Source organism: Aquarana catesbeiana, linkage group LG01 (genome assembly GCF_042186555.1).
Source record: "Aquarana catesbeiana isolate 2022-GZ linkage group LG01, ASM4218655v1, whole genome shotgun sequence".
Taxonomy (NCBI): domain Eukaryota; kingdom Metazoa; phylum Chordata; class Amphibia; order Anura; family Ranidae; genus Aquarana; species Aquarana catesbeiana.
Window position 1 is genome coordinate 129957988 of NC_133324.1, and position 24444 is coordinate 129982431.

At 41.1% G+C, this 24444-nt stretch overlaps 1 protein-coding gene across 2 annotated transcripts in view; it reads left to right on the forward strand.

Moving 5' to 3' along the window:
• The window catches only part of AP3B1 (adaptor related protein complex 3 subunit beta 1), a 524279-nt gene that overhangs the window by 127028 nt on the left and 372807 nt on the right, over positions 1-24444 (forward strand). For both annotated transcript variants that reach the window (XM_073623849.1, XM_073623855.1), the window contains exon 6: positions 1421-1487. In XM_073623849.1, the coding sequence (XP_073479950.1) occupies positions 1421-1487 (67 nt within the window). The remainder of the gene's footprint in view (positions 1-1420; positions 1488-24444) is intronic.

The window sequence follows — 24444 nt, forward strand, 5'->3', positions numbered from 1 at the left end:
TCGAAATTACACTTATTTGTTTTAGAGACAAAATTGTCAATTTGTATGTGTTGTAGAGATTTAAACAGCTCTTCCATCATAAACTATTTTTTACAGCAGAGCTCTTAAATGCCTATCCCATTTATTTACGCAAAAAGTGGTTTCTTCAGGCTATAAATCCTGAACCAGGCTGCATCCCTTAAACTCGTGATTTTATTTTTTCTGAGGTGTAGTGATTTCAGTAATGTTTTATTTATACTTTTGATGTCTAATTATGTGGTAAAATGTGTTTATTATCTGTAAATACCAAGGCTTTATGTTGTAAATCAATTTCGATTTCCTTTGTTGACAACCCATGCGGGGGCAGCAAGGGAATGCCTGTGGCTACCATGTGGAGAAACTCATGCGGGTTAGTACAGTACAGTCAATGGTAGGCTATCACTTATCCACAGCAGTGTGATGTTTAGAGACTGGAGTGGGTGGTACTGAGTGGGTGAAGCTTTCCAGCTTTTAATTAACCACTCTGTAGCCAGGCAGCTTGGCAGAAGCTATGTCTAAACAGAAATTGAAACAGTACAAGGTAAAGATTTAACATGTGGGAAGTATTCAGAAAAACACTAGTCCTGCTTTGTTACATGGCATTGTTTTTTTGGCAACAGTTCTAAAATAAATTTAATGGAATCCTAGGGGAAGGTGACATGTGCCCACCTTTTAGCTTGGCTTTGAATCCGCTCATAGGTTTGGAGGTCCACCAGATAGTATAAAGACTTTATAGGAACAAATGAAATACGTGCAGTCTAGTGTTGGTGCCTGCTTTCTAGAATATTATGTATCATTAGGAGAAAGATGCCTGTAAAAGAGATAATTCTTTGGCTGTGCATAACTCTATGCCCTCTGCCCTCGGGCCATGAAATGACTTGAGTGATTTCAAACTACAGGAAATGTTTTTAAAAACCATTCCCTTTTAGGCATTTTTGTGCTTGTATATTGAAAAGGCATGTCTATTAAAGTATTTGATAAAAAGCATGTTTGGTACATCTCTGCAATACATGCAAATACAGAAAGAACTGTTGATCCAGTGACCTCCTCATTTCTTAGCACAGTGGCTCTGTTGCACTGAAATCTCAGGAAGTGTTGCCATTCTTTTGTGGGATCTTCCCTTCTGGACTGTAAAACGCTTCCCCCTATTTTCCCTCTTCAAAACATAAGGGAGAGAGATTCTGTAATCCAGTAGGGGGAGAACTCAAGCAGGGCTGATAACACTGGGATTTCAGTGCAGCAGAGGCACTGTGTTGTCAGCTGAAACTGACTTACGGTACTTTTAATGCCTCCCGTGCTATGTCTTAGATTACCTGTAAGTTCATCCCCTATCCTGAGACTACAATACTTGCAGACTAAGAGTATTTGTTCTACATCTGATTCCCCTGTTTTATTTTTCTAGACTTGATCCAGATCAAAAGGACCTGCTCATTGAGGTTATTGAGAAGCTTCTTAAAGATAAAAGCACAGTAAGTTGATTTATCAGTTTTACCTTTTGTAATTCAAGTGTATTAAACATGCTTTAGAAATCGCATTTTATTTGCCAGCATGGATTTTTTAAAAATGTGGCATTTTTCAGAATTGGCTTCTATAATTCAACAGTCTAAGGCCTCTTTCACATGAACGATCCATTCAGGTCCGCCTGTCAATTTTTTAGGCGGACCTGAATGGACCCTCCATAGACCTCTATGGAGCGTCGGATGTCAGCGGTGACATGTCCGCTGACATCCGACCCGCTCCGATCCGAAAAAGTGTAACGGAGGGAAAACCTACTTTTCCATCCGTTTTCGGATCGGGTGACGACCGACTCTACGGTCCGTCGTCATCCGACCCCCCCATAGGGGAAGAGCGGCACTCTGACAGGTCCATCGCTGCACAGTGTGCAGTGACGGACCTGTCATCTGCCTGCTCAGCGGGGATCCACGGAGCGATCTCCACTGAGCAGGCGGATGTTCACGGGGCGGATCATCACGGATCTGTCCCGTGTGAAAGGACCCTTAATCTGACATGCTTTTTTCTGACTATATGCAATTATTTTAAAGTTGGGTTTATAACCTGTATTAATCATATATTCAAAGGTTATCACTGCATGACAATTGCCTTTTATATAAGATCTTGAAGTGTGAATAAAGTACGCAATCTTCTGTTAAGCTCATGAAAGCCATCTCGAAGTGCTTACATGTCAAGTTTGTTTCAAATTTTAGCACCACAGGTGTCCCAGAACCCAAAGTGTGCTGTGATATACACATCAACTAAGCGTCCTGTGTTTATAACCCTATCCGGTATATCTTTAATTTTAGGACAAAGGCTGGGCAGGGCTGCACAGTAAATATCGCTGGAACAGGGAGGAAGTGGGTGGGTATTTAATACAAAACTATGGGGAATTATTGACAAATTTACCACCTTCTTGCTGATCATGTACCACATATATATGGTGGCAAGAAAGGTGGACTTTAATGCCCAGCACCTATATATTCAAGGTAGTGTAGGGTTGTGTGCTGAGTGCACTCCTTGTACGCTCCCAGCAAACTGGCAGAGCTGTTGCCGACCACTCTCCGTTAAGGCCTTTGATCAGGAGCAATCGGGACGGGCTCCCAATCATGTGACCACTGTTGGACATTAATCACCTGATACAGACGCTGTGCCGTTTCCCTGGAATTAAAACCCATTTAAAGAGCTGTCAGGAGGCAGCTTTAAGGGGTTAAGCTTTACAATTTTCTCAATGTGTTGATTGGTAGTGTTTAATTGTGAGCCTTGGGAGGTGGGAAGGAAATGAAGCCAGGCTCTCAACCCACTGTTAAGTTTACACAGAAACTTCTCCTATTGTGGACCTGGGACTGGTACCTACTTGGCCAAGTTACAACAAACAAAATGTCGCTCTTAAGTGGCCATTGCATGTCTATTTATTACAAATCACTATTTTATGCTGTACAATAGATTAATATCAAAATGCTATAGTATGCATGCAAGGAGAACCATCCTGTAAAAGACACCACTGATCTCTATACCAGATTATAATAGAACACCACCTTCTATTCTTGTGACACCTCTTATGGGGCGTACACACGGTGGGACTTTCTGGCTACAAAAGTCCAACAGCCCGTCCGACAAACTTTCGACGGACTTTTGGTGGGCTTGGGGCGGACTTTCTAATGAACAGACTTGCCTATAGACGATCACACAAAAGTCCGACGGATTCGTACGTGATGACGTACACCGGCCTAAAATAAGGAAGTTGATAGCCAGTAGCCAATAGCTGCCCTTAGCGTGGGTTTTTGTCCGTCGGACATGCATACAGACGAGCAGATTTCTGGGTCCAGCGGAGTTACGACGTAAAGATTTGAAGCAAGTTCCAAATCTAAAGTCTGTCAGATTTGCGACTGGAAAAGTCCGCTGAAAGTCCGGGGAAGCCCACACACGATCGGATTGTCCGCCGGATTTGGTCCGTCTGCGTCTGTTGGACTTTTGTAGCCGAAAAGTCCGACCGTGTGTACGCCCCATTACTCTAGAGAATTTATTATTTATAGAACCACCTTCAGGCATGCCAAAATTGAGAAAGGAAGCTATTTGCTTTTTAGGGTCTAAACACAGCTTCTGGGCCTGAACACAGCTTCTACAGGAGTTTTTAAAATACCCAATGCATTTTTGAGAGGAAATTTCCATCAGAAAAAGGGAAAAAAAAAAAAAAGTTTTGGTAAAAAAACTCTTGTAAAAGCAAATACCCATAAATTCCCCTAACCTCTTGTGCAATACAAGTTACTGTGGGCATTTTTTTATGCTGCTTTACCTGCCAGAGGTACTGACATTTCTTTCTGTGTGTTGGACCTTTTTACATTGCATTGTTTTGTGTATTTCTTAATTTGTACTGGGTGAATTATTTTTGCCTTCCGTTCAGTTGAGGTACTCCAACACTTTGGTCAGTTCTGAAGCATGTACTGTATAGGGACTTTCCTTTGATTATTTTATGTGACTTTAACAATGTTATACATGTGTCTAAAGATAGGTTTGGCACTGCTGTGGTTGCTCCTGAAGGCTCATCTACCTTGCTGGCAACCATGGTGAGGGAACTGGACCCGATGAATAGTATGGTGTTATGTAACCCAACTGTCAACCAATATAGAGGCTTTGCATGGAAGCCTAACTCTTAGTGGCTTCAACTATACTCCAGACGATAATGTTTCAACTCAAATAACTGTTTCTAGACAGTAATCTGCTCTGCACTGGCCTGCTGCTGTTCTTCTCACCAATTCATGGTTAACCGTAGCAACTAATTCCTTCCTCCAACTCCTTTGTTGAATTAACCCTTTGTGGTGCCTTCTTTTCCTTCCTCTGTGAAATTGCAGCAACTGCACCCAGAAGATCAAAGCTCATGCTGTAGCTGGCATGGAATACAACTGAGTAATTTTCTACCCCCAGCAGCCCTCCAGACATTTGATACCAGTAATTAGAGGTAACTAAGCTTGCCCATTCTAACTTCTAAACATATTTTTTCCTGGAGATCCATTTTAGCTTGTGCACATCGAGGTAGCCTTTAAGAATGTGAAGAGATTTGGTGTGGGTGCCTGAGTGACCCTACAATTAGCATCATAGACTGCTGCTTGTTGGGATAGATAATTAATATATACACCCTGTCACATGGTCAAATCATACACTTTAATTCCAGACATCAGCACTGTAATAGCAATACAAACAATGGTTATTTTTGACAATCCAATATAGGCTTATTTGAACAATTTCCTTTTGAAGTTGTGTGCACTGTGGTCTCTTTCAGTTTACCACTTCCTGGATTCCCTGCATGCTTTGCATTTTTTTCTCTGTCTACTTTTCTAAAGACTACACATCCCATAGTATCATGCTGCCTGCAATCAGTGATTCCTGTATTGCGCCTACCTCCTGAAACTCCTTCTCTTGGCACCTCTGTAATTCTGAAGGCAGCATCTGTGAAATGAGTGACACAGTAGTGCCTACTCACAGGGCATAGTGAATAAATATTTTTTCGAATTCAAGGAAGTATATGTATGGGGATCTTTACAAAGTAAGTTTAAAACTTGAAGATGGTTCAAATTAAAAGGAATAGACCAGAAATAACTAAAATACAATGTAGAAATCAGTATATGATTTTACTTTTTGACCATAGATAAGATTGAGGGTCTATTCGCACCACCGACTGCAGTACAACGCAACGTGGTGGTGTGAACCTTGCAAATAGAAGGCAAGGCATTTTTATTGTGTCCTGTGCTGGGGCTGCATTGGAATAACTGCCCAAACACAGTCCTACTACACCTGGTCTGAATGGGCCCTTAAATCTTGTATCAAATGCTCTACCTATGAGAAATCACGCAGACCCTAGTTAGATTTTCATAAAAATAAAATTCTTTATTGCTTGTATATCTAGCATTTCATTTTATTGCTATTGCCTATTTATTCATGTAACAATAATTTTGCTTTGTAATAATTTGGACTTGTGTTGAAGGTCCATCTCTATTACTTCTGTAACCAATAGACTGACGACCTTTGTAGCTGTTCTTTCAGCACAATATAAGACACACCATTTTGTTTTACACTTTTTGTTTTCATGTATGGTCATTCCATATCAGATACTGATTTGTAGAGTGAATTTCATTTGCAGGCCGTATGTCTGCTTTTTACTGGAGAGAACTTTGTTTTGCACTTCAGGTTTTTGTTGAAGACAATCCCAGTCTCCTCAAACGCATTCTCACCAGAATTGTGTTATGCATTCTCTGAATGTGTGACAAATTTAGATTACACATTTTTCTACATGAGTATCAGTCACTAATGTATGTGTCAGTGTCACATTGTAAACACGTGACCACAAAAAGTTGCTTCATCGCAAATTTTTACTATGTTTTACTCTGCAGTTTTTTTTTGTTCTTTTTTTGAGGGTAATTTGGAAAAATATTCCTCCGTCACTAAGTATATGTAAGTCTGTAAAAGCTTTAAAATAATATTAATACTTATTATATAAGTATTCATAAATAAATATGGAAAAGCATTTGGGGAAGTAAGTTAATAGGAAGGTAAAATGTTCTAAGGCATGTTTTCTAAGCTTGCCAATTGCTCCTTTGCAGTGTTTATTTAGGATTTACATTTTGCCGTTTTTATTGTGGGTTTGGTATTTAATAACAGTTCATGGTACTTTTCCCTTCATTGAACAATTTTAAAATGTAGTTCTGCCACATGGCGAGACCTATTGTAATTCAGTGAAGCCGTAGCACCATCAGAGGCTACACTGACTTCCTGCTGACTCATGCTGGAGTCAACAATATTGTGTATATGTGAATGTTTGGCTTTTGCATGAGTCCAATAACCCCAACCCCCCCCCCCTAAAAAAAAAAACAAAAAAATTTAAAGCTTCCAATTTACATTTAATATCTCTGTGGACGTTTTGAATAAAAATTTCTAATAGAAATTACCTGGTGATCCTGCCAGTCCTAAGGCTTCTCCCTTCCTCTTGGCATCAATCTGCAGGCTCAGAGAGCTGCTGCGGTGTTGCCACCACAGTGCTTATGCTCCCCATTTAGCATTTAGCCTAGTAAGTAAGCCATATAGTACTTTACACAGCTTACTTTCTAAGTCATGTGATAGATGTTCTTGCTATCACTGCAGCACAGGCGGGGCGGCGCAAAACCACGGGCGCATTTCAAAGGTATGTACCATCGCCCTCGCTATTACATGTACTCCGTTTCAAGCCTTTCACAGCGCAGGCATGTTCTCTGCCCCATGGCGGATCAGATGCTTGAGTGACAGTAGAGCTGCACGATTAATCATTAAGAATAAAAATCGCCATCTTTTTCCCTTCCCGATATTCAAAACAGCATGTCACGATCTTTCTAGCAAGTGCAGAGAGTTCTCACAGCTGGAAAAAAAAAAATCCAGGCAGCCTGCCAAGTTTTATTACAATACACAAATAAGTAGAATTGTAGTTCCCGAACAACTGGAGGGCCATAGTTTGAAGACCCATGGTTTAGAACCTTTTTAAGCTGGCCATGCACAAAGGATTTCAGTCAGTCATATGAACGGATATCCTTTTCATGTGATGTCTTGCCTAAATGATCCATTCATACTACATCCTGCCAGGTAGACCCTCACACTGCACAGATGTTGGTAAATTACATTGATCTGAATTTGTGGTCTGTTTTAAGGCTAGCGTACATTTTTTGAGATGCTTTCCGCAATCTGTTTTCCATGCATTCGCATTGTTTTGTGTTCAGGAATAAAAAAGCACAACTGATCACAAACATCACACAATGAACCTGGCCAAGTACGTGTGACCATTATCAAATTACTTTTTTTTTGTCCATGTCACCATGAAACCACCATTGGATTTTGCATCTGTACAGATGGCCTTGACTCCTGGCCAAGTTTGAGCCCCTCTTTTTAGATGTCAAATGCGAGAATTTTAATCTACATTCTCAAATTTGACATTTTGGATAGAATGGAAAAAGTTGAAAAAAGTTGAAAGTTGGGGACTAGCACTACAACAGAATCCAAATTTGGGGTTCCTAGCACCAAGTGGCCCCGAGATACGGGGCCCCAAAGTCGGGGCCCAAAATGTAATTCTCTGCTGCAGAAAAGTGCTTGACATTTTGCGACCCAACTTTGGGGCCCCTTGGTGCTAGGAACCCCGCAAAATGTCATTCCCTGCTGCAGTTTATTTCTGTGTTTTCTGGTCCAAAAAATAGGGTTCCTTTAAAAACACTTATAAACGCAAATGCGGCTAAACGCGGTACCGGCATTTAGCCGCATCTGAAACGTGGAAAACTTTTGCGTCTGAACCCATTTTTTTGCTTCTGGAAAAACGAGGTCAAACACAACTGCCTAAAAACGCCAAAAAACGAGACTGTGTTAATGGACACAGAATGAGTTCAGGGGCAGTTGAAAAAAGTGTCCAACTGCCTCTGAACGCGCGTTTAACAGCGTCTCGTGTGCATGAGGCTTTACATGCACTATGAAACATCTTTACTCAATGAATGAGGGGGTGGGTCACTGTCGGGAGCTTTTTCACTGCAGCTTCTCAGAAGACTTGGAGCTATTGTCAGAAGTTCCAAAGCCAAAAGTAAAAGTTTGGACTTAATGTAAACGTTAAGTTTATTGCAGTAAATTAATAGGCTTTATTCCTCGAATTCATCACTGGGCTAACAAAATGGCAGCTTCCACTGTGTATCAGTATCTGCAAACTTTAAGCATCTAGTTCGTCATCATTTATCTACCCAGCCAAGAACAGGTAAACTGCCGTTTTCATAAATTATTGATTTAGAGCAGCAAGAGCCTCCAGTGTTTTGAAAAAATAACGGTTTGTGCAGATGTTTTATTGTGATAGATCTATTATACTGCTATTAGAAGATTAATGACCAATCACTCTCATCTTCCATGTCTAGAGAAAATTGAAATAAGAAGGGGAATATCATTTGGGCTTTATGATTAGGACAGGTAGGAGGGCCATTAATTTAAGAGAAGGGTATCTTTTCAGTACAGCAGAGGCCGCAGCATGCTATCAATCACCCCATGATGCACTTCTTGTGATGACCCAGCACTCTGCCATTCACCCCCCCACCCACATTAATTAGAATTCATGACAAAATAGATGCAAGGAAACGTTTTGTACCCCTCATATTTTTGCACAGAATTTATTGTTATTAGAGGATCCATTTGCTTAGTGTGATTTTTTTCATTACCGGCTTGTCAACCACCATAGATAATCTAGAGGAAATATGAACTGCTTAGATTGAGTGTCACTTTTGTTGATGGCTCATGTAGTTTACCTTGCCTATCCGTTAATGGCTCAAGTTCATAGCAACCGCACAGAAGCACGTGGCAACTGCCGCAAGACAAATGAACCATGTTTATTGCTTTAATATAAAAAATACATAAATGGAAGGCTGCATTTGCATCTGATCAGCTTATTGCTAGTTTAGCTGATGTGATTTATTCATCCTCCTCCTTTCCAGAGCCAAATGCTACTATTGACACGGCGGGATGGAAATTAACGGGCTGACTTTTAGAAAGCAATATGTTTTGCTCTTAAGTTACCCGCGAATCATTTTGTTTTAATCCAGAGCAGTTTTATGCAATACTGAGCATTTAATATACTGAATGATCATGCGCTTCTTCACACTTGGAGTATTGGTTTTATCAGAGCAGGGGAAGCTTGCAGAAGAGATTGCTGGATAACTATAGTCATTATTAGCCATGTTTACAAATTTAACCCTTAAAGGATCAAGCATAGTCAATATGTATCAAATGCAGATATATTTTATATTTTGAAGATTAAATAGTCATTGTTATGTTACACATTTATGTGCTTGCATCCTTTTGATAGATTAGGCACCTATGCTGTTTCACACTAATCTTAATATTCATTGGGTCATTGGAGGATAAGCTATCCTTTAATGCAGATTATGCCCTGCTATATTTGAATGATGCTCATTTTCCTTGAGAACTACCCAGCAGACCTTTGATCCCTTATGGACACTACTCTGGTATTAACCACTTGCCGACCGGCTCCTGTACATATATATTGGCACTTTAAAGATGGATATCTCGGTAATGGCAGCAGCTGTTGCCATAACCGAGATATCCACCTTTTTAGTGAGCTGTCACCGTTATCGGTGGCGGGAGGGGGCCACCCCCCTTCCGGATGCTCTCCTGCGCCCTCCGCCGCGTACCGGAGCCGTTGGCAGCAGCGGAGGCGATCGGACCTGTGCGTGGCTGGGTATGGAGACGAGTGAGGGGAAGATGGCCCTCACCTGTCTCCATACCATAGCAGGGCGGAAGCGATGTCAAAACGTCCCTTCCGCCCATACGTCTTAAAGGCACATTTTTATTGTTGTCATTTTTTCAAATGACAAAAATTTTTTTTTTTTTTTTTTTATTGCATTTAAGTCCAATTATGAGATTTGAGGACTTTTTGACTCCAGATCTCATATTTAAGAGGACCTGTCATCCTTTTTTCTATTACAAGAGATGTTTACATTCCTTGTAATAGAATAAAAGTGACCCATTTTTTTTTATATATAAAAAAACAGTGTAAAAATGAATAAAATCAAGTAAAATAAATAAGAAATTTTTTTTTTTTTTTTAAAGCGCCCCGACGAGCTCGCACGCAGAAGCGAACACATACCTGAGTAGTGCCCGCATATGTAAACGGTGGTCAAACCACACATGGGAGGTATCGCCACGATCATTAGACTGAGAGCAATAATTCTATCCCTAGGCCTCCTCTGTAACTCAAAACATGCAAACTGTAGAATTTTTTAAACGTCGCCTATGGAGATTTTTAAGGGTAAAAGTTTGCCGCCATTCCACGAGTGGGCGCAATTTTGAAGCGTGACATGTTTGGTATCAATTTACTTGGAGTAACATTATCTTTCACAATATAAAAAAAATTGGGCTAACTTTACTGCTGTCTTATTTTTTTATTCAAAAAAGTGAATTTTTTCCAAAAAGACCGCTGCGCAAATACAGTGTGACAAAAAGTATTGCAATGACCGCCATTTTATTCTCTAGGGCAGGGGTCTCAAACTGGTGGCCCTCCAGCTGTTGCAGAACTACAATTCCCATCATCCCTCTGTCTGTGGGAGTCATGCTTGTAACTGTCAGTCTTGCAATGCCTCATGGGACTTGTAGTTCTGCAACAGCTGGAGGGCCACCAGTTTGAGACCCCTGCTCTAGGGTGTTCGAATGAAAATGTATAATGTGTGGGGGTTCTAAGTAATTTTCTAGCAAAAAAACTTGTTTTTAACTTGTAAACACAGAGTCAAAAAAAGAGGCTCGGTCTTTTAAGTGGTTAAGATAAACTGGCCCAAATCTATACTTTTCCCTTTGGATAAATGTTCAGAAGTGCTAGCAGATCCAACCCCTTTGCAGTGGGTACAACCGTTTAAATACTTGGAAATTCAAATCTCACTTCTTCTTAAATGCTTTTTCGAACTTGATATCACCCAGCGCAAATCCATCTCTGAAGCCCAGTCTTCTCTTTCCCTATTTGTAGTAGGCAGAATAAATCTTATCAAAATTATTTACCTACCTAAATCTACCTGTGCTCTGACATGTCCCCCGCTCAACAAATGTTTGAAAGGATCGATGCAATACTCAGCTTTTGTATGGGTGGGTAGGCCTTCTAGAATAGCACTTTAATACTTTACGACTCCCTACAGCTGGGGCAGGCCTAACATGCAATATTACGATTTGGCATCCCTTGTGGTCACAATTAGTTGGAGGCTTATCCTTCCTTCTGGAAATCCAGCCTTTGATTTAGACATTACTGTAGTCCGTTCTCCATACATTTATACAATCCCTAGTATATTGGGGCCCCCATATCTCCTCAGAACTAACTTTACCTATGAAAACAATGCTGCTGAGAGCTTTTCAACAGTGGTGGCTGGTGAAGTTTTAGGATGGGGGGCGCCAAACCCCACCCTTCCTTTCTGACCCCTCCCACTTATAAGCCCCACCCCTTATAGAATCCACCCACTCCATCCCCTGTACCCCCCCCCCCAGGACTCATGCCACTGACGGCATCCCTCCCACAGCACAGCGCTCACAGCACTGACAGCCCCCCTAACTTACCGGGCTGTGGAACCGTGCTTCACTCACCCCCCCAGTGTGGGCAGTGGTGGCAGAGGTGTCCGCTTCCTCCGCTTGCCAAAGCACCACTAGGCATCAAATAGGATCGCCTGGCGCTTTGGCCAATCGGGAAACAGGTCTCACCGACCTGACTCCTGATTGGCAGGGAGGCGCTGTAGAGTGAAAAATGGCGAAATGCATGGGCCACCACTGTTTGTCAATGGGTATTAAATGGTATTAAACTCCAAACAGTTCTTTTACACTCTTAAGTATACTCCCAACATTTGAATATGATACCAGATACTGCCATATGGACCAACTTTTTCAGGCAGTTGAAATCTGCACTTTTGACTCCTATAAGTGGAATATGGACTTCCTAAAACTTTCTTCTGATTATCTCCAAGTCAGACATGCTGTCAGAGCTCAATTCCCACACCTAACACTTCCCCTTAAATTCTTGTTGAGGACACAGGGCATGCTAAGACCTCTTTCCTCTTTATATGCCCTTTTCATGACCTTCCTTAGGTTGGTAGCGGTGTCAGGCCAAACCCCTGACACTGAACCCTCTTGTGTTATTAGGCATCTATGATTATCTTTCCACAAAAACATGTACATTCCTCCTCCTCCTTTTCTATGCATCCTGTTATACCAGATGGGAGATGCTCTTCTAAGGAAACTTCCTTCATATAATGACTAGTGTGGTGCTATTAGTAGCAATCTCCCCCTACTGTACTAACTAACATATAATAAGCAGAGATCCAGCAAAGGATGATAAAATTGGGTCTGCATGAATACACTATACCTGAATCTGCAACCCCCTCCCCACCCCTAAGCCTCCTAACACTCCATCTAGCGCCCCTCACCCCAACAATGTTTTTTTACTACTACACTAGGGTAAACCAATAGTGGTAATGAAATATTGCTGATGACTACCTTTATTAAAGTGGAAGTAAACTTTCATTTTTTGCTTATCTATAGATAGTGCAAATATCTCCTAAACATGCACCGTTTAGGAGACATTCAGTGTACATGCAGCCAGTGACATCACTGACGCATGCACTCTGAAGAAACGGCCACCGTGCAATTTCTTCATAGCCCTGTGCCGTGAACGGCGGCTCCCATGGAAGTGACGTCATCGCGGCTCTGGACAGGCTCTGGACAGTCAGTCTGCAAACCCGAAAGCAAGACGAGTGAAGATGAGAGCACCTGCAGCGATGACATCTCGGTGCTGGAAGAGCTTCGTTTTAAGGCAAGTTTAACATAATGTGCTAGTATGCGATGCATACTAGCATATTATGCCTTTACTTTGCAGGTACAGAGGAAAAAAAAAAATGTCCAGCGGTTTACGACCACTTTAAAACCAGTACTGTAATGCATACTTGTACTTTTTTTTTTTTTTTTTTAATACATTTATATTATACCATACATTGAATGTGTTGATGTTCATTTCAATGTCTATTTTTGAAAACTTTATTAAAGCTTTACTGTTAAAAAAAAAAAAAAACCCAAAAACAAACACTTTGCAAATTAGATGGCCGTGCAATATAATGGAAGCAAGTAGTGCTAAGGTGTAATGCCTGCTGAAAGTCCATATTTCTCCACTACCATGTATGAAATCGCCATTGATTAGTAAATATTCTCCCTTACTTTTGCGAAATGCATGAACAAAAAAGTTTGTTTAAAATGTGGAGAAGTCCCTATGAAAAACACCCCCTATTATTTCTGGTCATGGCTATCTTTGCAGCTTTACAGTGCCTTGAAAAAGTATTCATACCCCATTGAAATTTTCCACATTTTGTCATGTTACAACCAAAACCGTAAATGTATTTTATTGGGTATTTTATGTGATAGACCAACACAAAGTGACGCATAATTGTGAAGTGGAAGGAAAATGATAAATGTTTTTTAACATTTTTTACATATATGTGAAAGTGTGTCATGCATTTGTATTTAGCCTCCCTGAGTCAATACTTTCTATAGAACCACCCTTCACTGCAATTACAGCTGCAAGTCTTTTTCTCCACCAGCTTTGCACACCTAGATAGTGTCATTTTTGCCCGTTCTTCTTAAAAAAATATCTCAAGCTCTGGCAGATTGGCTGAAGAGTGCCTGTAAACAGCAATTTTCAAGTCTTGCCACAGATTCTCAATTGGATTTAGGTCTGGACTTTGACTGGGCCATTCTAATACATGAATATGCTTTGATCTAAACCGTTCCATTGTAGTTCTGGCTGTATGTTTAAGGGTCATTGTCCTGCTGGAAGATGAACCTCTGTCCCAGTCTCAAGTATTTTGCAGACTAACAGATTTTCTTTTCTTAGATTGCCCTGTATTTTGCTCCATCCACTTTCCCATAAGCTCTGACCAGCTTCCCTGTCCCTGCTGAAGAAAAGCATCCCCACAACACGATGCTTCCACCACCATGTTTCACGGTGGGGATGGTGTGTGTTCATGGTGATGTGCAGTGTTATTTTTCCACCACACATAACGTTTTGCTTTTAGGCCAAAAAGTTCAGTTTTGGTCTCATCTGACCTTCCACATGTTTGCTGTGTCCCCCACATGGCTTCTCGCAAACTGCAAACGGGACTTCTTATGGCTTTCAACAATTACTTTTTTTCTTGCCACGCTTCCATAAGGGCCAGATTTGTGGAGTGCACCACTAATAATTGTCCTGTGGACAGATTCTCCCACCTGAGCTGCGGATCTCTGCAGCTCCTCCAGAGTTACCATGGGCCTTTTGGCTGCTTCGATGATGAATGCTCTCCTTGCCTGGCCTGTCAGTTTAGGTGGACGGCAATGTCTTGGTAGGTTTGCAGTGGTGCCATTCTCTTTCCATTTTCGGATGATGGATTAAACAGTCCTTCCTGAGATGTTCAAAGCTTGGGGTATTTGTTTATAACCTAACCCTACTTGAACTGATTGCCAACCAGCCATTATACTGCGGCAAAATATAAACAGAAAATACCGCGCTGTGATAGGATAACCAATATAAAATGTTTTGATCAAAAAAACGAAAAAATACACCTAAAAAAGCTGCTGCTATAAGTGAGATACACACCTGTTCAGATAATTAATAATAAATAACAGCGCTAAATAAACTAAAAAATATCAATATTACTGTATGTTAAAAAACAATAACATTGTATATAACATAATTAGTACATAAATGTGATAAACTAGCCCAAAAACCCCATTAACGTGAGTTTTAAATATAGAAATGACAACTCTAAAAGTAAGCATTAATCAAGTCCATCTAAATGCAGGTGAAAAAAAAGTCCAAAAATTTAAAACATATTCTTCTTAGTGATGTTGATAAATAGCTAATTGGTTCCTCCACCGCACCACTGTGGTAACACCAGTATAATAATGTGCTTACCACAAGGCAAGCTTAAATAAGCTTGTGACCTTAACCCGGTCGGGGCCTTTAACCAGAGGGGATGATTGGAAGGCGATAATCCACCAGACCACCTCGAAAGATCAGCCGCAGCAAGGAACCCTTCATGCGTACCTCCAAGGCACCGGAACAGTTAACAAGCATATGAAGTGAAGCTCTTCAGCAGCTGCTGGTAAATATACTGGGCTGGTCCAATAGTGTCTTTTGGATACAAAGGAATAGTCAGTACCTTTTTGCTCTCCTACACAGAAGTTGTCTGAGTATCCCAGGCCAAGGGTACTCAGACAACTTCTGTGTTAATTATACTGCGGCAGGTCGGCACGATCCTGTGAGCCATCGTAGCTGTAAGTCGGCTCCTTTAAGCGGGATAGCAGGCGCGCCCGCTGCACTGCGGCTGTGCCGATGCTTGTGGCTGACGGTTGCGATGACCGCTGGCCACAAGCGATTGCGGACACGAGAGGCAGAACAGGGACGCATGTGTGTAAACACACAATTCCCTGTTCTATGAGGATAGACAGATCATGAGTTCCTAATAGCTAGGAACCACGATCTGTCATCCCTTCTAGTCAATCCCCTCCCCCTACAGTTAAAACGCACAGTCAGAGAACACAGTTAACCCCTTGATCACCCCCTAGTGTTAACCCCTTGCCTGTCGGTGACATTTATACAGTAATCGGTGCATTTTTATAGCACTGATCGCTGTATAATTGTCGAATACCACCAAAGGAAAGCTCTATTTGTGGGGAAAAAGGTACAGCGTTGCACGACCGCACAATTGTCAGTTAGAGACGCAGTGCCGAATCACAAAAAAATGCTCTGGTCATTGAGCAGCCAAATCTTCCGGGGCTGAAGTGGTTAAACTTCTCCAACTTTATCCCTGACCTGTCTGGTGTTTTCCTTGGCCTTCGCGATGCTGTTTGTTCACTAAGGTTCTCTCACAAATCTATAAGGGCTTCACAGAACAGCTGTATTTATATTAAAATAAGTTATACACAGGTGGACTCTATTTACTAATTTGGTTAATTTTGAAGGTTATTGGTTCCACTAAAATTTGGTAAAGGTATCAGAGTAAAGGGGACAGAATACAAATGATCGCCACACTTTTTAGATCTTGTTTTGTATAAAAATTTGAAAACCATTTAACTTTTTCCTTTCACTTCACAATAATGTGCCACTTTGTGTTGGTCTATCACATAAAATCCCAATAAAATACATTTATGTTCTTGCTTGTAACATGACAAAATGTGGAACATTTCAAGGGGTATCAATACTTTTTCTAGTCACCGAATGTAACAGATTTATGTAACATTTACTTCTTGGAATCCATCTGCCCTTGCCTCAGGCATGAGGGGGTGCTAATCTGAGAAAGTCCCTCCTACTCTCTCTCCAATAAAGGCTCCCTGTATGTATGGCATCATTTTCCTAGGCCTGGAAATCAGGAAGTAACAAAAGGAAACAAAAAAGAAAAATGTGTACATATGATATACTTTCCCCTCTATGTACTAATGCTTTTTTTTTTTTTTTAAATTAAAATTGAATAATGCTACCTAAATTCTTAGTTTGGTTTTTATTTTTTATTCTTGTTAGTAGTATTGGTAGAATTAATTGTTAAATTAACATTACACATTTAAAACATTAACATCATAAAAAAGAGATGTGGGGGGGGGGGGCGACACTGACTGTAATGTATACTTAAAAGCTGAAAAGCACATGAGCTGAATTTAAAATTTAGAAGTGTTTTTTCTTGTACATTCTCTTGTTGCAAGCATTAATGGTTTTTAATTGTACTCACGTGTGTTTGTTTTACTGATTTTGTCCCCCCCCATGTTTAGGGAGGTATATTAAAATCTGTTTTGTAGTGATAACCAGCTATGACAAGGTTTTGTGGACTGAGACGTGTCAGCAGTATTTTTATTTGCAAGCTGATCAATTAATAATAGAATTTTGGAAGAAGAGCCGGTTATTATATTCCTCTGACCATAACGTCACTGTTTTAAAAGGCCCCTGATTATTAAATGTTTGGCATAACCTGTATATATCTATATTTTATTCCTATTGATATTTACAGCTTTATTTGCTATTATTTTTATGTTCATTTGTAATGGTTTGGTCTAAGCAGAGCAGCATATGCCGGGAAGAATAGATTCATTTGATTGAGAAATACTAATGTGAAATAGATTTTTGTTTGTGCAAATTGCATCACTAGGAAAGAGCTGAGCACTTTATTATTTCCAAAATGAATGGGAAAAAAAAAAGGGGTTAGACGTCAGAATCTAAATTCGCCGGATGAGAGCAGAATTGTTTCTTTCACTTAATGACAAGAAGGGAATTTACATTCTAATCTAGAAGCAGGCGCTCGACGATAGAAATAGCTTTTTGTCCACTTAACTTTGTATTTTCTACTTGTGTTTCCCTAATATTATGTGTGCATCTGCAATTACTCTTATGGACTAACATTCATATGCTACAATATATTGCCAACTGAACTATTTGGTGTGTGTGTGTGTGTGTAATAACGTATAGGGATACATTATACGTGTAGCTGGATTTTATTGTTTTTACTGTCCATAACACTGAATCACATTTTCTTTCTGTATTTAGGGCCACTTTGAATTTTTAAGGTTTGCATTAAAGTAGTACTAAAGGCAAAACTTTTTATTTAGTTTTGGGTAGAATGGAGAGGGATTAGAACCCCCTGTAAGTTTTTATTGCTGTCTGTGTCCTTGTTAGGGTGATTCACACACTCTATTTCTCATGTTTACCATTATCATTGAAAGTGAAAGTAATTTTGGGTTGTCCCCAGAATAGTAATAGACGGGAAATCTTCCAATGGGGAGGCTAGTTCTGGGGACCTGGGGGTCTCCAAGGGGTTTCCCCAAATGTTCAGGAATTTTCTCTCACTTCCTGTTTTGACTATGGGAGAGGAAGTAGAGTTGCAAAAAAATATCTGCCAAAAATAGGGTTAACAGCGTTTTGCTGATTTGAAAAAAAGGTGCCGATAGTGGCTTCCCTGTTGCTGCCATTCGGCCCCTACCAGCTGTCTATTGGGCGGTGCATGAAGGGAGTAGACCCTGCCACCTTCTCTCTGGGGAGTTGTGGGTCACGCTGTCCCTCCTCCTTTGGGGGGTGGAGGCGTGGCGCTGCCATTGTGCATATGCCCAGTGTTAGTGGGCCGCGCTGTCAGGTGATGTCACTCACCGTGCCAGCTACGATGGCTGGCATGCACATACATGGCGGTTGGGAGCATATATAAGGGGCTAGCAATATAGGAGAGCAGGCTGTGTCTCCCTCATGGATGGGACCTACATGTTATATGATGTATATTTTAAAGATGAGCAATATCGGCTGGAGATCTTTCCAACTGCATACCTCTAATTGCCATTGGGATTGTGTATTATATCAAGTGGTTCATTGTTTTGCAGTACCTAGGGTGGGCTTAGGCCCCTTTCACACTACAGTGACTTCAGGGTCGTGCGATTTTGTGGCGATTTCAGGGAATTAAAGGATCAATACAGATCAATACAGCTTTTGTAACTCGCATCAAAGTCTGACCAAAGTATTAAAGTGACTACTTTGAGGTCCAGGCGACTTGAAGTCGCACAGATATTAATGGTACTCCTTGGAAATCATGGGGTAGGACTTTTAATGTGACTTTGCAATCTCAAGTCGCAGAGTAAGTAGCACAAGTGTGAAAGGGGCCTTAGTGGGCATCCCTACTTGCTCTTTCTCAATATCTGGAACTATTTGGGCTTGTTCAGACTGTCTGGGCTATTGTGGATACATCCCTACAAGGTTAGCACACAGTTTGATCTGTAGTGATACTTTAATTAGTATAAAGTATTGGATCTTCATTATATAGGAATACCCCCCCCCCCCCCCCCCCCCCTGTTTGTTTTTTTTTTTTTTTTAATTTTTTTTTTTTTTTTATCCAGATGATTGTATTTGAGAGTTCTTTAGGCTGGGTTCACACTTGTGTGACTTGGATGTGGGTTTCCCTGCATCCGGCTCGCATGACAGGAGATTGTGACCAGCTCTCAGTGGAGCTGGTTCACACATCTCCATGGTGGCTGCAGAGCGGATTGCACAAGGGTCCTGTGCACCTTTTGGATCTGTTTCAGGTCCGAATTTAGGCAAAAATTTGGGCCTGATTTGTCCCTGAAACGGAGAAAGGGGATGCACCAGAACCCTGATGTGATCCGCATCCGTATTTGGTGTAAACCCAGTTTTAAAAGTGCTGGCCCTTTAAGTCTGATAATATCTTACCATCTGGGATGTTTATCCCCCCCCCCCCCCCCGCCTGGATTAGTTAGTGACTTAATTTTTGTTACTGGATTGTATTTTTTAAATTCACATATATTTAAATTCACATAACACAATTATATATACTGTGTGTGTGTGTGTGTGTGTGTGTATATATATATATATGTATGTATGTATGTGTGTGTGTGTGTGTGTGTGTGTGTGTGTGTATATATATATATATCTCACACAGTTATGCTCATAAGTTTACATACCCTGGCAGAATTTGATTTCTTGGTCATATGAATGATAACACAACAACTTTTCTTTCACTCATGGTTAGTGTTTGGCCGGAACCATTTCTTATCAACTGTTTTCTCTCTTTTTAAATCATAATGACAACAAACTACCCAACACCTGAACTTATTTGTGGGTTTTTCTTTGCATCCCGAACAATTTTCCTGGCAGTTGTGGCTGAAATTTCAGTTGGTCTACCTGACCGTGGTTTGGTTTCAACAGAACCCCTCATTTTCCACTTCTTCTTGATTAGAGCTTGAACACTGCTGATTGGCATTCTCAATTCCCTGGATATCTTTTTATATCCCTTTCCTGTTTTATACAGTTCAACTACCTTTTCCCGCAGATCCTTTGACAATTCTAATGCTTTCCCCATGACTCAGAATCCAGAGACGTCAGTGCAGCATTGAAAGGTGCAAGGGTCTGTCAAGAGTCCAGAAACTCATTGATTTTTTTTATACACACACACTAATTACAAGCAAACAGATCACAGGTGAGGATGGTTACCTTTTAATAGCCGTTCAAATCCCTTTGTGTCAACTTGTGTGTATGTTATCAGGCCAAAATCACCAGGGTATGTAAACTTTTGATCAGGGTCATTTGGGTAGTTTTTGTTGCCATTATTCTTTAAAAAGAGTAAACACAGTTGATTGATAATGACTTGAGCCAAACACTAACCATAAGTGAAACAAATGTTTTTGTGTTATCATTCATATTCTCTGAAAAATGGCCAAGAAATCATAATTTCTGCCAGGGTATGTAAACTTATGAGCACAATGGTGTGTGTGTGTGTGTATGTATGTAATTATACGTTTATAGTATCTCTCAGCACTGAGCAATGTTGATAAACATTTGCAGGCTTTTTTTTTGGCAGCTCAGCAGAGAACGGCTTTGCACTTGTTACATAGAATTGTGGAAATGCCGTATTGAGATCGTAAGGGGGGTTGAATCTAGATTGCAATTTTTTTTTTAAACGATTAATAGTACAGCTATACTGGTAAGCATTGACCGTATCCAGGGGAGTACAGAGTGGCGTGTCTCCTCTTACCTGCTCAATTTCTGGCCTCACCATATGCCAGCTGCCCCTCTTCACTCTGAGGTTCTAGATCCCCCTCCCCTGAGTGGCCAGGTGGCTCCAATAAAAGCCATTAGCTAGCACTGGGCGGGGATAATTGCTTTCCTAAGTCCAGTCTGCATCCATGCACTATACTTGCCAGCTTCCGATCTTTAGCCCATTTGGTCAGCGCTGAGCAGTATTTTTCTAGCTCCGCAAGCAGCACAGAACGATTACCGATAATATCATGAAATCTGAACACAAAGTTGTGTATACAAGTTTGCCGCAGTGGTGGTGGAACTCCTGGGGACACACCTCACAGAACCCAGGTTGCGAAACCTTAGTCTAAATATGTAATGGCATGGATATTCGTACTTGAGTCTTGCTGTACATTGTGTATTCCTTCCAGATCTGTGCAGTAATCTAGTATGAAACTTTAATACCTCTGTGAAGGAGCTTCTTATATTAAGACCTGTCCCTGCTGTTCTCTTTTTGTAGGGTTGGCTGGTCTTGTATCTGCCCCCCTGCTGTAGTTTTGTTCAGAGAGCCTGTAGTGGGTGGACCTACTCCCACAGTGATGTTCACACTAATTTTACAAGGAAATATCTAGGTTTGTAAAGGCATTGGTGCACACAAATATGTTTTGTGTCCTTTTTGGCCATTAAGAAATATAATAAAATGATTGTGGCTGCAGTTTACCTTTTAGGTTTCTCACAGCTAGCAATATGATGCAAACCTGCTTTTGGATGCTGAAATCTAATCAGTGATTTAGAAAGTAGAGAGAGATTCTGCTAACACGTTTACAGTGTCGCTAATGAGCAATTTTAGGTACCGTCTTATTTTTATTTTTTTGCCATTTTATGGGCCGTGCAAATTTAAAGTAGAAGTTCACTTTTTGGGAGAAAAAAAAATGAATGCAAATTTTATTTTTTTTGCAGGTAAAAAAATGTGCAATTATTATTTTAATGTTTTGGAGCCTGTAAAGCATTGCACGAGCAATCGGTAGATCACTGGTGTCATGCAGGTCTCCAGATCTGCCAGTGTATTTGCTTGCCCGTACACCCCATACCAGTAAGCAGAAACAATCTGACAGAAAGAATGAATGAACTACCACAGCGTTCCAAAAGCACTGTGGTAGTTTATTGAAAACTACAAGCCGAAAGCCACAAAAGCTGTCAGGCCTTGTAGTTTTTCATGCACAGAGCCCTGTTAACCAGTGACCCGGCCAGGCGGAGCCCTGCTCGGCCACATTTAAAAAAAAATTGTGACAGCTAGTGGGGAGGGAGAAGAACCCTGCTAGCGGTCACAGCGAGGATCAGTGAGGTTTGGGGGGGGGGGGGTTGGGTTGCGCGATTCGTTCCTAATATGTTACACCCTGAATATGGGTGTAACATGTTGAGAGGTGAACTTATCCTGTAAGGCTTGACATAGTTGATATGTATTTAATGAATGCAACCTCTATCTATTAAAAATGGATATTTTGTTTGTGTTAATTAAAAAATAATTTTAGTTTTACTGTATTTTTTTAATGAAAAAACACATCTCCACTTTATATAATTGTTTGGGGGTTTAAATGTCTCATGGAGATCGGCACCCCTGCATTTAGGTTTTCTAAATGGCAGGAATGTTACCTGGGAAGTATAGGGCTCCTTTACACCACATTCACTACTTGCATCATGTGGTTCTGCATGTGTGTACATACATTTGCAGTGCTTTTCTGCCATGTTTGCAGTGCTTTCTTTAGGCATATTTTTTTTTTTTTTTTTTTTTTATGGCGTTGCATTTACATGCATTTCAGTAGGATTTTTTTTTTTTTTTAAATGCACATGAAAGCACTGGCTTATTGTGTTCATACTGTGTTTAAATGCATCTGCTGTACTTGAGCCCTCATGCCTCCAAAACCACTGTTTCCTGTGTTTTAGATGTTCCTGCTGTTGCCATGCTTAGGTATGTGTAGTCTTGTTTAGAGTTTCTAGTCAGTTCCTGGACGTACGGAATTCTGTTTCCTCCAAACTGATTGTGCCTAAACGCAGGTAAATGCTCGGTGTGAATGCAGTGTGAATGGCACCATTAAGAAATCATTATATGTATTTTAAGGCATTTTAAAAGTGTCCTCTAAACGCATATAAATAGAGGTTTGACAGACTCGGTGTGAATGAAGCCTTAGTAATTTTCTAGCACCTAAAAAAAAATCTAGTTTTTTTTTTTAACCTAAAAAAAAAATATTATATAAAACCGCTTCAGCCCCGGAAGATTTTTACCCCCTTCCTGACCAGAGCTCTTATTGCGATTCGGCACTGCGTCGCTTTAACTGACAATTTCGCGGTTGTGTGACGTTGCACCCAAACAAATTTTTGGTAAAAAAATTGCAATAAGTGTATATTGATTGGTTTGTGCAAAATTTATAGCGTCTACAAAATGTATAGCTTCTACAAAATAGGGGATAGTTTTATGGCATTTTAATTTTTTTATTAGTAATGGCGGCGATCTGCGTTTTTTATCGGAACTGCGACATTGTGGCGGACAGATCGGTCACTTTTGACACTATTTTGGGACTATTGTCATTTATACGGCGATGAGTGCTATAGGAATGCATTGATTACTGTGTAAATGACACTGACAGTGAAGGGGTTAACCACTAGGGGGCGGTGAAGGGGTTAAGTGTGTCCTAGGGAGTGATTCTAACTGTGAGGGGGCTGGGCTTCAACACACAGGACAGTGATCACTGCTCTCGATGACAGAGAGCAGTGATTTCTGTCCTGTCACTAGGCAAAACGGGGAAATGCTTTGTTTACAAAAGCATCGCCCCGTTCTTCCTCTCCATGACACAATTGCGGGCACCCGGCAGACACCTGGCTGATCCTGCCTGGCTATGCCCTCCCCCCTGTACACTGACCATGTTGTATCATGGCTGCTGAGCTTTGACACCGTGGTCAGTTTACGTGCCTCCGTCATCCGCACCCCTGCTCTCCTGTGCATGTGTCGTCCTCCCACTGCCCTCCCTGCATGTCAACTCTGTCCACTCCACGATCCTCCCCTCCTGGTGCAATCAAATCTATAATATGATCATGCCATCCCTTCTGTTTTATATAACGCTATGTGCCCCTGTGCCTGTGCTGTTTAAAAAAGATGCAGATTGTACCGTATATCAGAGCGGCTTCCGGCACTCAGGTAACTCCTCGGGTCTCTCTCCTTTATCCTCCCTTCTTCCCCGGCTGGCGGCAGTGCTGGGCCCTGATCACTATAGCTGTCAGCAGGGGAGAGGAGAGAGCCGAGTCATGTAAGCGCCGAGGGCAGCTCTGATATACAGTATAATGGGCATTTTTTTTTTTTTACAGCACAGGGGCACATAGCATTGTATAACAGATAGGAAAATATGATCATATTATAGTGGGTTAACAACCACTTTAAGTCTTGAAAACGAACTCAGGGCAGAATAGAACATAAATGCAGTATATCTCTCCACGATTATGCAACATGCACAATTTTTGTTGCTTTAGGGTGCATCCACACCTGCGAAATGCACCCTGCCTGCGATTAGATGTGAGAACCCCAGAGGTGTTTCCCACAGTTAGATTTAGGTAGACAGCCCCTTTGAAAACAATGCAAATCTCGCACCTAATAGCCCCACTCCCATGTAATCCCTCCTGCAGCGATCACATGCGAGTGATCGGCTGTGGATGCAGACTGCCTATGTCCAGGGCCAATCACTCGCATGTGATCGCTGCTTGGGGGATTATATGCAAGTGGAACGATTAGTTGTGAGACCAAGAAGCCTCTCATAGTTTTCCGAGGGGCTGTCTACTCGCATATAATCACAGGCAAGGTGCAGTCGCAGGTGTGAATGCATCCTGAA